The 15543-nt window shown below is 42.6% G+C and overlaps 1 protein-coding gene across 4 annotated transcripts in view; it reads left to right on the forward strand.

Annotated features, from left to right (window-relative positions):
• Positions 1-15543, forward strand: part of HIVEP1 (HIVEP zinc finger 1) — a 123254-nt gene that overhangs the window by 42267 nt on the left and 65444 nt on the right. Inside the window, exon 1 of one of the 4 annotated variants that reach the window (XM_027789072.2) lies at positions 1280-1559. The exons of the other annotated variants lie outside the window; for them this stretch is intronic. Within the exon in view, the coding sequence (XP_027644873.2) occupies positions 1520-1559 (40 nt within the window). The 5' untranslated portion in view covers positions 1280-1519. Of the gene's footprint in view, positions 1-1279; positions 1560-15543 lie in introns of those variants that run through there. 4 annotated transcript variants of the gene reach the window in all.

Genomic DNA, 15543 nt, shown 5'->3' on the forward strand with positions numbered 1-15543 from the left:
CGGGGTGATGGATTCGGAGAAGTGAAATGCGCAAACAGTTTTCTGCTGCACCCGTTAATGGGAAGTAGGAATGGGAATTGTGCGTTGTGGATGAAGGGCTTTGCTGTGGTCCCTGTGGCGTGGTGGGGAGATGGGGTTGGAGTTTGTTACATCTACACCAGCTGGGGGTGGTTGGCTGTGGGAAATGCAAAAAAAACCACCCCCAAAACCCAAAACAAAACCCCCAAACAAACGAAGCAGGGAGAGGAGAGGAAAGGAAAGGGGGGGAAGGAAAGGTAAGGGGGGGGAAAGGAAACTAAAGGAAAGGGGGGAAAAAGGAGAGTAGAGGGGGAAAAGGAGAGGAGAGGAGAGAGGGGAAAAAGGGGAGGGGGGAAAAGGAGAGGGGAGGAAGGGGAAGGAGGGGAGGAAGGGGAAAAAGGAGAGGGGGGAAAAGGGGGGGGAAAAGGAGAGGGGGGAGGGGGCAAAAGGAGAGGGGGCTGGGGGAAGAAGGAGAGGAGAGGAGGGGGAAAAAGAGAGAAGGGGAAAAAGAGGGGAGGAGAGGGGAAAAAAGAGGAGAGAAGAGGAGAGGAGGGAAAAAAGGAGAGGGGAGGAGAGGGGAAAAAAAGAGGAGAGAAGAGGAGAGAGGGGGAAAAAAGGAGAGGAGAAGGGAAAAAGGAAAGGCAACGAGAAGGAAAAAAAAAAAGGAAAGTAAAAGGAAAATAAAAAGGAAAACCCCCACCAAACCAGGAAAAAGAACCCAAATCAACCAACCGCACAAAGAGAAGCCCCGAGCAGAACCCGACCCGCGGGCTTCTGCCGCCTGCCCCGCGGGCGCGGAGCGGGGGTGTGCGGAGCGGGGGGGCGCGGAGCGGGGCGGGGGTGTAGGGGGGGCGCGGAGCGGCGCGGAGCGGTGCGGAGCGGAGGGCCGGTGCCTGCCGGCAGGGCTCGGCGCGCTGCTCTTGCGTAAGCGGCCGCCCGTCTTCCCCGTCGCTGCCGTTGCCATGGCGAGATGGCGGGGGAGGATTCCTGGGATCCGTAAGCCGGGGAGGCAGATTACGTCTTAACCCGGCACTCCGCTGCGCCTGACGTGATGTGGCAGGGTCGCCGGGGTGTCCCGGGGGGTGACGGACCTGCCGGGCAGCGGCAGCCAGCCGGCAGCTCCCAACTGTTGCGGGCATCGTGTTAAATAAAATAAAGCTGGGGGGTGGGGGGGGGCTGAGGTATGGCAGGGGGTCTGCGCCGGGAAAGGTATCCCAAAGCTGGGGGGGGGAGTGTGGTTTGAGGCATTGGGCTGGTGGCGAGGGGAAGGGGTGACACGAGTGTTTCTGGGTCTTGCTAGTGTCACGTGCGAGGAGGGGGTTCTCTTAATGTGCATCTGCATATTTTATGATGGCAGTTAGTTGTTAGCGTGCTAATCGTGAGCTGTGTGTATAAACGCACCCTGCAAACCCGCCAGCAGTAAGCAGGCAGCGAGCCTAAGCGTTAGCCCCGCGCCAATACCTAGCCTAGATCGAGTCACTGACAGATGTCTTTAAGATGAATGGAAGGAATGACGGAAGAAGACGTCAGTGTCTGCTTTGGTAAGTTTGCTTTTCATTATCTTTCGTTACTAGTGCTGTACTCCATCCCCTGCTCGGTGTCAGAGTGGGAGCAGTTGCCACTGATGGGTCTTTCTGTGCTTTGGAGCTTTTTGCTCCTCTTTGCCTGCTTGTATTCCTAGAGGCAGGTGTTGACTCCTCAAAGTGTGGTCTCTTCCTTTGTCACTGCAACGATATCATTAGTGCAGGCAAAAACTTTATAAATTCCGATGCTTGGTTTTCAATTTGGAAAAGCTGATGCATGGTCTAGAAGAAAGTGTGAAAAACACCGTGCTACAAAACAGCGTATGGTAAATGTGTTTCTTAAGAGGACAAACCCTACCTGGGTTAATAATACTACTCATTGCCAGAAAACGAATATGTGTGTGGGAAAAAAAGAAATCTAAGTATATTTAACATTCTTAAACTGTTTTACAGCAGTGGGGTAAGAAATGTGTTAGAATGTAAGAGAGTACGCTACTGGGAAATGAGCTTGCATGACACCCACAGAGCATTTACTGTACATTAGTTATAACCCTGTTGTTTTTGTTGTCTGCAATTAATTGAGTAATTTCTTCCATGACTGAAACTGCAGGTTAAGCATGTTTGCTTTGAAAGACAGTCTGCTGAATCGCGGCAGCTTTTGCACTTACCATATTAACAAGCTCTCGCAAAGTACATTTTATGCACTATGGGTATGAATTCCTGAAAGTTATCGGGGAGGGGGGTGTGTGTTAATTCACTGTTACATAAACAGCCAATAACAGCATTTCGTTGTACTGGAATTGCTCTAAAGTAGTTGTTAGCTTCCAGGCTAATAATGGGAAAAAGGCTCTGTTTGGTCTGTGTGAACAAATACATTTCGCTTTTGCAAATACTATTTGTATGAAAAGACAAAAATGGACTACAAGAACATTAAATTGAGGATACCGTTGTATAAATAGACAAGCCTAACCTTAGGCTGTAGTGTAGCTTTAGTGTTGCGTTTTACAGCTATGACAAGATCTTTATCTCCAAGTTGTACTTGGGGGCAGACCCAACAAAATCACATCCAAACCAGTTTTCCAGAAGCCAACAATTTATTGCGTGAGAACATTAGAGAAAAGCATTGTTGCCTCAGTTAGCAAAGCCTACCTGCTACCTGTGCAGATATTCTAAAAATGCAAAAGTCAGAGCTGGCAAAACATAAAGCTGGACGATACAGCCATACCAAATTGTGCAAGCACGGGGAGCCAGAAGATGGGGTTTATTTCAGCAGGTTTATGCAATAGTTCATGCTCCAGGCGGTGCGGGAGGGAGTTGGGAGAAACATTTCTGAGTGATGGAGTGCCTTGACTGGGACGTGGGACTGCCTGCCTGTCGCTGGAGGGTGGCAGCTATGTCTGCAGCCATTTCTGGTGGCTTCTGGCCTTAAAACTTTCCCAGTCAAGAATTTGCTGGATACTTTTGCTTTTGGAGTGTTGATTTAGCAAAGCAGGCCTCGTATCTGTTGAAGGAGCCTGCAACACTGGCGCTGTCATCTTTGGATAGGAGCAACTGTTGTTTGCTCGGGGAGCTTGAGGTGTTTGGATACGAGAACTTTGCTTGGGTTTAAGCACCCTTGGCTGCCCCCAGACTAGCTTACAGCTCTTTTCGGGAACTGGAAATATTGCTTCTGCTGCATTTCTGTAAGTAAAAGAGTACAGTGAGGGTTTGGTGGTTTCGGTTTGTTGGTTGGTTGGTTGGGGTTTTTTTTCTGTGCAGTTCAGCTGTTGCATATGTCTGATGTTTGTTAATATTGACAACCGCTTTCTAAGAGATAAAGTAACTTGTGTTTTGGTTGTTTCAGCTGTAGGGATTTGACTCTTGTTTATTTTAAAATGCAGTATTGTTCTGCATCACCAGCAGTTATTTATTTAGGCTTGTAAGGCAAACACATGACTTTGCATTAACCTTTCTCTCCCTCCCGTCTCCCCTGACCCCAAAGTAGTTCAGCCTGAAATTTGATAAGTTAATCGCAGTTACCTTGGCAAAATTAAAAACAAATGAAGATGGATGAAGCTTGACCTTAAAATTACTTTGGATAGGCTGGGCATATGCAGCTGAAAGCATTAATTGCTGCTGTTTTGGCAACTACCTTTGTCAGTGTAGGGTTTCAGTAAATGCTTCTTCCTTGGAGGAAGTAAGACATGCCCTGTCGTCTGCCTCACTTCTGGAGCTCGCTGGATTTATGAGTCGTCTTAATTAACATTGTGTAGCTACGCCTTTCAGATGTTTTCACTTCCCTGACATGGAACCAGTGTCAGCTTATCTCTGCGTCTTTATTTCTGAATGTGTCTGCTTGTCACAGGGAATTAAGTGTTTGTGCACCATTCAAAAATGACAGACCTTTACTACAGTCAATATAATTATAATGGAATTAATGACATTTTAAATGAAGAACAATTTTGGCTCATTTGTCTGTTATGTATCACGATTTGATTATAAATCCCAGCAGTGCCGATGGCCCTGGAGGTAGGTGACAGGACACAGTATGTACTGGAGGATCAGCTATTAATGTTGTTTCATCCAGCCCAGGCTTGTCTTCTGAAAAGACATTGAGAAGGCATCTATAACTCAACTGTGCAATCTGTTTAGAGGGAGACTCCAGAAGAAAACCCAAGCACAAATCTTCCCATTAATATATTTGGAAATCTTGTTGTGATATTAAATCTGATGGTGTAAGTTTGTGTAGTGTATTTTACCAAAAGTGACCCTAAACCTTTGCAAGCTCTCTTTCACCTAGAAAGTGTGTAGTACAGGGACATGGTCAGGCAGGGATATGGCTTTTGGATCTAAAGATCATTCTCCTAGCCCATCCAGAGGGGAACTGTCAGGTGGGGGGCTGAGCTGGTTTAAAAGTAGTACGTGGATTTCTTTTGGTGTGATCCAAGTGTCCATTTGAGACACTGTACAGGTGTACTGTGCTGTCCGGTCTTTACTCTTCAGGTTTTGTATGTTGTAAGGTGCATGGTCACAGACCAGTTAATACTGAGCACGGTAAGATTTTATTCTGGTTGAACATCTATGCTTTATTATAGGTTTTCATTGTCACAGCAAGATAAATATCAGGTTTTTATTACTTCATAATAAGTTTTATCTTTAAAGATCATTTTCCAAAAGGTTGAAATGGGTTGTTAGCTCACCTAGGAGTTATGAGTGGGATTGTTGGGAGCACTTGGAAGTTGAGTTAGATGAATGCGGTTTTAATTAGCAGGAGTTTTGCTATCAGCTTCTGTGGGAAAATTAGTTAAAACCCGTCACCAGCATCACAGTGCCATTGAAAATTGTCAACTGAATGAACAAACTGAATGAAGATTTTTTACTTAGGAATTAATTGCTACAAGTTGGAAGAAGAGGCTTACTTTCTAACTACCCTAATTTTGCATTGTCCACACAATCATTAGTTTACATTGGATTTAGGAGATGCGTGCAGAAGTCTGATGTGTTTTTGCAGAAGGGTTTTAGTGTGGTTTGTAGCTTTTGTGTGGGCTCAGTCTGTGACAGTTTATTAGGGTCTGATTTTCAGAAAGTCCCTTGCTGAAAACTGGGCTGGTTTGAGAACTGTCAGTGGGTGCTTTGACTCATTAGCTGCTTTTGAAGTTGTTGGTCTCAACTATTTAGTGTAACCTGTCAGAATGTGTAAGGGCAGGAGGAGTTTGTGCCCCCACCTTGGATGCAGTAATAATATGTGATGAAATAGCAACAAATCAAGCTGCCTTTCAGTTTTTGTGTGCTGTTGGAAAAGGCACCAGTAAATGAGAAGATAGGCTCAGGAGGGCATCTAAGGGGTTAATTCAAGAGTATGTTCTATGTAAGTAGTTGTCAGTAAAGTGTCTGAATATCTCTGTAAGACTTCATGAGTGCAGCAGCTGTACAGGAATGTTTTGTTTTTTTTTTTTTTTTCCCAATAAATCCTTGGAACATGGAAACATTGGACTGGAGCTAAGGCATGCAGGAAAGCTGTGGTGGGCGCTGGTACTGAACTTGCATATCCCACAACAAGTTCCTTAACCCTGAGACCTGACTTTTCCCCCGCCTAAAGAACTTCCCATGGACATTTCACCCTTATCTCTCCAGCATCATCCCACATACTCTTCTGCCTTCCCATCACCGACCCCTGCAGTCGAAAACAAGCATCCCCATCCCTTTTCCCACTTGCCAGAGGAGATGGAATTTTCTGCTGCTGGTAGGCGTCTTGCTACCTGTTTTGGGTTTGTTTGTTTATTTATTTATTTATTTATTTTTTATTGCTCTGTGCCTGGATGCTTTCCAAGGCAGCCAGTCCTTACTTCCATCTACACCCTGGGATTCCAGAGGAGTGATGGAGAAGCAAACCTTTGTGTGAGATTTGGCTGGTTTGCAGAATCATTTGCCACGGGGGAATGGAAGTCATAACAAGGGAGTTCCCACAGATAGGTGGATGTTTTGGGGTTGTGCCAGAAAGTTTTGGTTTCCTAATAAAATTGTAAGATGAAATTCTGGTTCTCTTAAAGTCCTTGGGAACTTTATGGTCAGCCTGAGCATGGTCTGAATTTTGGTGAAGCAGGGGGTTTTGTGGGTTAACCATTTTTTTTTAATATATTTACGCTCTCTGCTGCTCTGGAGATGTTTAAATTCAGAGGTTGGGCTCTTAATCTGATGTCCTCTGTTGGTAGCATGTTGGTGGGGAAGTCAAATGCTTGCCCAGGTTTGGAGCATGGGGTTGGGGAAGGCTTTTCAGCTTCATCTGATTTGTTCCATGCAACAGAGAGACAGTCATCTGTGTGTGCCTGTGTACCATTGCAGGGGACAGGTGTGTATATAACAAAGAAAAAGACCAGCATTTTGAGATCCATAATCAAGTTCATAGCTTTACAATGGGTACAGTGTTGCTTGTGCAAAAGCAAAACACCTCCCTGTTGAAATTACCTCAACCAGAATATTTTCAGAAGGGGGTCCTCTGAACAGTAGTAAATTTGTTCATAGGTTGAATGAAGAATAGATGTTAAATCTACACTTAATATGTGTGTGCCAAGCTATTCCTTGTGGGTATGTCAGATGATCCTCAGAGTAGATCTGTACTCTATTCGGACACCTGCAATTAAAGCTCATTGAAATTAGATTCCTAGGTCTTTGCTGACATTATTTTTAGAAGTGTGCCTTTTTTTTTTTTGTTTGTAACTTGTATTAAATGTGAAAAAGCAACAAACCCTAAAATGTCAGAAAACTCAAAACTTGCCACATTTCTGTAATTTTTCTGAAATGAAAATGTGTATTAGATCAGTTTCATTGTTATAAATTTTATATACTTTGTTTTGAACTTGGCTTTTCAAACTCTGCATGGCTTTTCTGAGTTTAGTGTAAATTAATAAAAATGTGAAAGATGGCTTTGGATAAAATGTGGGGGTTTTCCTTTTTTTTTTTCTTTTTTTTTTCTTTTTTTTTTTTTTGAGAAAAGATGAAACTGACCATTCTAGAAAATAGTTAGTAATATAAAATTTGCTGAAACTCATGCATTTCACGGACACCTTATATTTTGGTAATGAATTTTCTGGCAGAAGGTTTTTTTTTTTTTGGCAGATTTTCTCTGTCAGCATCCTCTTATCAGCAGCACAGGAGCCTACAGTTTTCCTGGGAAAGCTAGGTGTCAGCCCAGCGTAGGCCATTTTAAGCTACAGAAAATTAGTCAACTATTACATCCAAACAATGCTAGCTGTGCCCTTTGGTAATATTAGAATGGGAGAAATGGCCGGTAGATTATTAAATAAAATTTAATATAGGGTTTCAAAAGACTGGAATATTGTAATGAGAGTCCCCATATTGACTCTGGTGTTGATAAGGTTCCATGTACCTTAACAGTGCATTTCCCAACCATGTTGTGTTTCAGTTTATTTGGCTCTGATTTTATGGATATGCATTACTTGTTTTGGGGATAATTGTGAGGATAACGCGCCACATAATGCATTTTACTCTCCAGTACTAACATAATGTCAACCTGATTTCTTAAAACCTGGTTTTTATATGGGGAATTTTAAAGGACAGTATATGGTTTGATATGCTTCATCCACTTCTTGTTACACAGGATTTGCAGTATAATTCTTAAAGCCCTTCTGACAATACAGCAGGGAGATTCTTGCTGCCCTGTACAAGGTATTTCCAAAATGTGTTTACTAGTGCAGTTTACTGCAGCCTTCTGGTTTTCTTTGGCATTATGCCTTAAGGAAGCTTTACTGTGTCACTGTTTGGTTTCAAGTTTCTTAAATATAAATTGGACGTCATATAGTTATAAAGCAAAAATTTGTAAATTAGTATGGCCAGACATCTCAAATCTGAAATAGAAATGAAATATTACAAATAATATTTTGATTTGCTTTGCCTCAGTCTTGTTGAATTGTATGAGATGGGAGGTATCATTTCCCATTGCATATCTTCAGCAATCAACACTGTAACAAGTCTAATTGTTTATTTACTTTTAGTTTCTCTCCCATAGATCTTATGTCAACAACAGTGTAGCATGGGTTTTTTTTTTAATGTATCTTTATTGGTTGCATAGATCAAAACTCGAGCAGTTTTATGGAGGTTGCATTTTTACATCCTGACAACTTCATATTTGTTCTTGTTCCAATTAAAACATTTTTATTTCCCTCAGACAAGTTAACCTTTTTCTTCCACTTGAAATAATGACGAGGACAAATATTTGTCAGCATCCCTTCAACCGGATGGTTTCCCTGCTCTTGCAGTGTCTTGGAAGCCTGGAAAAGCATTTCAGCTGAGGGGGTGGCCAGAGGTGGGAATGTGCTGTCTGCCTCTGCAGCAGCCCTGATGGTGACGGGGGTGTCACTGCCAGCTCAGAGGGCCGCCAGGGGGACTTGCCTTACCCACCCTGGCAAAGCCCCGGGTGGCTGAGGGAGCGAGGTGAAGAGCAGGCTGCAGGTCGGTTACCTATTGCATCTTCCTTTCTCCTGACATGGCATGTGTTGTACCAGACCTGTCAGCCATGATGAGGTGTAACCTAGTGATGAAGTGAGGAAAGTTGACAGTACCTCCAAACACAGCATGGTTGTGAAGTTCTGCCACTTCACTTTGGATAAAATGATTAAAAATAGTGGTTTGGGTGAAAGAATGACCAATAGTTGAACAGCGACGATGGCTTTGTCGGGATGTGCAGGACCTTGAGCAGAGGTATGGGTTTGGGGAATCTGTAATGCTTGTGGAATAGAATCAGTAATTGTTAGTAGTATATTTAAGTTAAGCTTCTTGGGAGAAGGGGACTAACTATTTTAGGGTCCTGATCCTTTACCAGCAGGCTGTGATATGAACACCAGTGATGTCCCCGTCATCTTCAGACCTGTGTGATTATAATCCTACATCAGCATCGCGGGGATTGGGATTCCTTTGTGGCTTTAGCTGCTCAGGTTACCAGTTAAAAAGTCCCATTTCTGCTTACAAGTGATTTCAAGATCTCTGTTGTGCTCTGCCTGGCACAGATCTGATGATGGATGTGGCTGGTACCTTCACAGCATGTTCATTCGTGCTGTGTCTTTTCCCAAATGTGTTCCCAAAGGGAAGGTTACCAGAGTTTTTGAGTGACTTTTAGCTGAAAACCTGTTCAGGAGGGAGACAGTATTTTAAGTAAACTGTGGCAAGTACAGATCTTTAAAATAAGGCTCTTGTGGTCTGTGTATGCGCTGCCTGACAGATCTGAATTTGACGTCACAGATGGCTATTCAAATGCAGAGGTTAATTTTCTAGGTCTTAGTGCAGCTGAGTGTACCTTGAGTGCAGGTATCTTCCTACACAATGTCCCATTGCCTTTTCATGGGCAAATACTCCTTTAATAGTTTGTATCCTGCTCTTTGCACCTGTCTTTCTCTTGTAAAATTAGTTTAAAGCGTTTTGTTTAAGAATTAAGAATGCAGTCAAATATTGCAGAGAGGGCATTTGTTTCTGGTGCTGGGGCTTGCTGGTGTGTTGTGTAGTTTTGGGAGGAATGTTCAGCAGATACTTGATGCCCTGCCATAGGAGGAAAAAGGTGCACCGGTGAAAACGGAGGAGGTTCTTGTGAGTGTCGAGGTCTCTTGCAAATCTGGACCTCAGCCTGTGTTCCTGTACATGGAGAGATGCACTGCCAATAAATTAATCTCTGCTATGTTGGGATATTGAGGGTCTTGGTGTGCCACATTCAAAGCGCCTCTGAGCCTTCAGAAACTGCAGTTTGAAAAAAAAAAAATTGCAGCTGGAAAGAAACTGATTTTTCTTTAATAAAAAAAAAAAAAAAAAAAAAGGCTTTGGAGTGCCTTGGGTGTGTTGGGTAATTGTGTACTCCAGAAGTGCAGTTACATAAGTGAGGACACTCCTGCCGCCGCAGCCTGCCAGGAGGACAGACACTGCAGAAAATTCACTCATCGCAGAAGAACTCCGGTAGGTATGGCAGGGGAGACACTCTATCCTTTGTGCTGTATTTATTCACAAAGAGAAGTTGTCTTTGGCATGCCTGTTTGGCACCGAAGGAGCCCCAGCTTTTATCCTGTGGAGCTGCTTTTTCTTGTTGGCGGTGCGGGTAGAAGTTTCCTTGTCTGACGTGGAACGGGAGAGGTGGGTATTTTCCATAGTTCATCACGAGGCTTCGCCACAGCCGGTTGAAAGAGTCCAGCTTAAGCTCCTTGTGGAGGGAGGATGGGAGTCAGCAGCAAAGCCCTGGGCGGCAGCTCTGGTGGCTTCCAACCCAGCGCTGTTTGATGGGAGAGAAGAAAGATGCGGAGGGACGCAGGGGCAGCACGCAGCAGAGCATGGTGTGTAGAACATTGGTCTGGGTTTCCTGGTTCAGTAAGAAAGACCCACTCCAATCATAAGCAGTGGGCAGCGATGTCCAGATGTACCTTTCCTGCTTACCAGTGTGCATTTAGGGGAGTTCTAAAAGAAGGACTTTTCTGGGGAAAATTAGGCTAAACTGCATTTACTTAGTATGCACGTTTTCAGTTAACGCAGTTTATGAACAGGCCTTACTGCTTGCTTACATTGTTCACAGCATAAATGTCAAATTTAAATGCATGTCAAACTTTATTTCATCCATTTATTTCAAATGTAATTTGATTTTACTGTGAAAACATTTCACAGGTTAAGTTTGGGATGTGCAGCAGAACAGCAAAGATATTTAATACTTTGCTTAATTTAGAAAAATGACCTTTCAGAGGAAAACACTGTACTTGTCAAAAATATACTGATGAATTAATTTCTTATAATGGCAGTGTGTTAGTTGACTTTTGAGAGCAACCTTATAGAGAATGAGTTTTATTTTTGTCTTAGTTCTGTCTGATTGTAGTGCCTTTCACAAATCAAGTCACTTTACTGGCTTTTACGGTTATAAATACATGGTGAAATTTGGAAGCAAAAAAACCAAACAGACCAACCCGAAGCTGTCTGATGAGTGTGGATAGCTGGAATTTTGGACGATATTTCAGTTATAAGATTAGGACCCCCTTTCACCCTCCCCACTCAAACTCAACCCCCACCCTCCCCAGAGCACCCTTGCAATGCTGTCTACAAATACCATACTTTGATTCTGATTTTAAGTGGCCCTAATAGAAACTATGTTGCATGTGATAGCAGTGTTGTCTTGCATTACAAAATGCTGACTTTGTTTCCACAGGCTAAGTCGGTGGCTTTCAATTGGTGAAAATCTGCAAGGAATTTGAAAGCAACTTTGGTACTTCTTGTAGGTTTCTGACTGCTCAGATTGATTTATGTTTAGAGCCTAATCTTGCTCACTTTGACAAAGCTGGCAACTTCAGTGGGTTTATTTGTGCAGATAGAGTGAGAAGGATTCAGCTTTTGATATAAATACTTTAGCTTTCTGGTTTCTGAGAACTATTTTCTTGCAGTTAATTATGCATCCTTAAAAATGTGTACATTCATACGCATATGTAGAGGGAGAGATGGCAATTTTAGTTTGCAAACTATTGAGCTTCGTTTTGCCTATCAGTGTTTTTAATTTTAGTTTGAGTCAGAACAATCTCCAAAATGTTAAGATAGACTCAGATCAAGAGAGTTACAAGTCGGGTCACAGACATTGTCACATGTAGGTAGCATCATATACTGTATATAGCTGGCTGTTACTGAAACATCAGTATGTTCTAGTATATTGTTTTAAAAGCTGCGGCAGGGTTGTTGAGAGCAGTCCTTTGAGGTTCCCCTGGGTAAGGACAGATGTCAAAGTGAGAGGTTTGTGTTCTTGCGAGCCATCAGCGGCTGTTGGGACTCAGGGCAGAGAGCAGGGAAAACGCAGGAGATGGCTCTGCATGGATGGCCTTGGGAAGGGGTTTGTTGCTGCTGAAATACTGCAAAACAAAAAATCCCTGGCCGTGCTTGAATTCTAATAATTATGATCGTTTTAGATGGAGCGGTGCCAGCTTCAAAGCAAACAGCTTACAAGTTTAAAAGTCTGTGTTGTTTAAAAGAAATGTGGAAGGGTCAGCGGTCAGGTATGCTTGTGGCTGGAACTGAAGTGTCTGTATTGGCAAACGGGAGAATCTGAGTTCAGCAGCCTAAAAGGGTGAGCAAAATGCAACAGTAAAGCTAAAATGATGGTAAAACCACTGGAGTTTTAGCTTCATGATTCAAATTTATCAGTATTTTCTTGTTCTTGTGTTAGAAAGGATGTCTTAATGATTCTGGTTTGAATATTGCATTTGCTGAAACTACGGTTAGCTTCCAGTTGCTGCTGAAAATGGAGAAGCCCATATCGCTGTTTGGATCATCGTGGTTTTGCTGGGGTGGGTGGGCAGTGAGTTACTGTCGTGTTCTAGGTGGTTACAGTCAGGTCACTCTGAACTAGGCTGGGCTGAGCATTTTTGGTAATATTGCAAATATACTCCAGCTCTGCAACGGCAAACTTACTGTAAATCTGTGGTGATCTCCCTTTGGGTGGTAATTTCTTAGAATAGCTTTAGTTATTGTTGGAATAGTGGCAAGTTTAAAGGGTATTGCATGCATGTAATGGTATTTCATCTCAATCAAAACAAAGGATGTCAGTTTCTAAAGCAACCAGAATTATTTTTAACTCTTTCCTCATTTCTTTAAAACAAACTCAGAGTGATTCATCAGTATCCTGTCTCAGAGTGGCCCTTGCAAAGTGTTTCAGAGGGAGAATAACAAGTGGTTCAGTGGGCAATTCTGCAAGAACTGGCTGTGGACCACGGTGTTTTGTTCTGTGGGGTTTTTTTAACCTTTCGTGCAGTGCAATTAGCTGGGTGGTGTTCTGAAAATCACAGTAGATCGCCATCCAGAACGTTATCTGTTTGCCCTTACCAGGGTGTGTTCTTCTTAATAAAGTGAGTGTTAAGATTCCCCAGTACGCAGCTTCCATATTTCATGACAAAAGCCCAAGAGCTAGTATCTCATTGTGTTTAAAAGGGTTTCTCTTTCGTGTTTCCCAACAGAATTGATTGATGAATTCATTTGCAGTGCGAAAGCTAAATCTCAAAGATGTATATTTTAAATATCTGCCTGAAAGCAGGGAGGAAATGAGAGCTGAGATAAATTGGTAAAGCAAAACCAGTGAGAAGCTCAGCTCCCAACATCTACATCTTGATATTAGAAGTCAGAATTACGAGGTTTCGGTTTGGTCTTTTTTTCCAGTAATACTCAGTTTGACCTTCCCTGTAACATTTATTACTTAATATACCCATGTTGTGTCAAATGTTTTCCACCTCTCTGTAAATTAAATTGCTGCAATCTTTTAGACTCTTCTCATACAGAATCATCATCAGGCTTCTAAGTATTTGTGTTGCTCTTTGAACTTTTTCTGTTTCTAAAATAGCTGTATTATTACTGTCTATATTTTTCCAAAATAACCTAACATTTTATCTGCAAATACCGCCCCCTTCCACAAAGAATTAAAAAAATAAATCAGCAAAACGCCCAGGAATGAACCTTGTGCAGTATGTGGTTATTTTCAGAGAATCATCGAGACCTGCAGGTCAGTTCCTCAGTGCCGCACACCAACAGGTCATAAATTGAATGTATGAATAGTTTAAAAACAGATACTTCTTTCTTTATGTATTTCAGTGCTTTGATGATGGCTTTTTGCTTTAGCCACGCTTGTTGTGACACAGCATTCCAGGTTCAAATGCTCCATAGTCCCCAATTCAGGCTGCTGCTGATGTACTGGTTGGGTGGCATTGCCTCTAGCTGTCCTATGGGGAGGTGACTCCTAAGGTGTCACACCATCGACTGTGGTTAAGCTGTGGATTAAGCCAGGGATTTAAACTATTTGCATGCTCAGAACTATATCCTGGTAATAATTTAAAAATGTTATCTGTCTTTCCCTATTGCAATCCCAGTTTTACAAGGATTTTTTAATGAGGGCCATTGAGTTTGTCCCTGCTCTTGTGCTAAATGTGGAGTAACAATTTCCAAATCTTTCGTTTCCTGAAGCATGTGAGGAAATGAAATTGCAGCCACCAAAATCTTCAGAATTATCTGCCAGGAGTGTGAAAGTGTACGTTTTATCCAGTTGATAACTGATAATTAAGGTCAGATTCAGTTACTGAATCCTGGCTTGAGTTGTTAATGAATGCTTGTTGAATATTTGAATAAAACTTAATTTCTGGAAGTTCTTAAACATAAAACTGTCACAGTTTAATATAGTTGGAAATAATTACTAAATCAGTTAAACCAAATTATATCTAAGCTATTTGAACACCTAAACCATAAACCTGACATGAATGGGGGTGTGGGTGTTGGCTTTTGGGTGTTGTGGTGGTTTGGTTTTTTTTGTTTTTGTTGTTGTTTGTTGTGGGGTTTTTTAAGTAGTGTATGATTAATTTTTTTTCTAAAGCATGAAGCCAAAAGCCAAATACCTGAGAACCTATAAGAAATTGTTTAATTGTGCCTCAGGATTAACCTGAGGTTATTTGGTTTGCAATTATGAATTGTAGCTACAGAAAAGGAGGAGCTGGACAGAAGGACTGCCAAAGATATGAAAACATCAGGTCATCTGCTGTAGGAGTATATATTTTAATTAAATGTAGTCACCAATAAAATATTGTCCAATGTTTATTTACAAGGGAAAAGAAAAGGGAAACTGCGCATTTAGTGTTTTCCTGCGTGCTGTGATTTCTCTAGTCGAGTCCTCACAGTATGAACTGATCGTCCTTTCAGGAAAGAGAAAGCAAAAGAAAATAATTTTAAGTGCATCATTTCTACAGTGTAGACACTTTATTGGCTTTGTGTTGCTCTTCATAATATTCTTTTTTTCTCCCCCATACTATCTTTTATCCTGCTTTTGTTCTTCTGTTTCCTTTCCTTCTCCCTCACCTGTTTCAACATGGAACAAACAATTTGCCTCTGTTTTTGAGAAGCACAAAGAAAGAGAAGTGTTGTCTGAGCTCTGTGCACAGCCTGAGGTCTTCCCCACGTCAGAGGCATTGGAATCCCTTGACCTACTGTGGTTCACGTGGGGGTGTTACACCAGATACGTGTTTTTGGTGGATGCCCACCTTGTCCTGCTGCTTACAGCCTTGAATACCAGCACTGGGTGAATCTGGGAGCAGGAAGGTCTTGCTGATGTGATTATTAGCAGGGGTGGAGGGGCTGGGTTGCAAGAGAGGAAAACTGAGGGAGGGTGAGGAGCACCGAGCCCAGCCTTGCTCCTGTTTTTTTTGCACTGGAAAATCTAGTCATTCCAGCAGTTTTGCATGATGGCTTAGAACAATGAACTAAGTAAATTTGGAGAAGGTATAAGCATTAAAGAGAAGAAGAAGTATTTGGAGAAGAGCAAGTATCAGGGAAGCAGCACTTGTTCCTTGGCAGGCAATCACAATTTGTGGAAAAATTCCAAGGAAAGACCTGAAGTGCAGAGGCAGGAGGTGAGATCTGCAGCCGGGTGCCTGCCTGCTCCCCAGGCAGCTGCCCTGGTGCATCGCTGGGAGCCTGGCTCAGCCGTGTGCGTCATGGAGAAGTGATGCATCTCTGTTCCATCGCAGGA

The sequence above is a fragment of the Falco peregrinus genome, chromosome 3 (genome assembly GCF_023634155.1).
Source record: "Falco peregrinus isolate bFalPer1 chromosome 3, bFalPer1.pri, whole genome shotgun sequence".
Classification (NCBI taxonomy): Eukaryota; Metazoa; Chordata; class Aves; order Falconiformes; family Falconidae; genus Falco; species Falco peregrinus.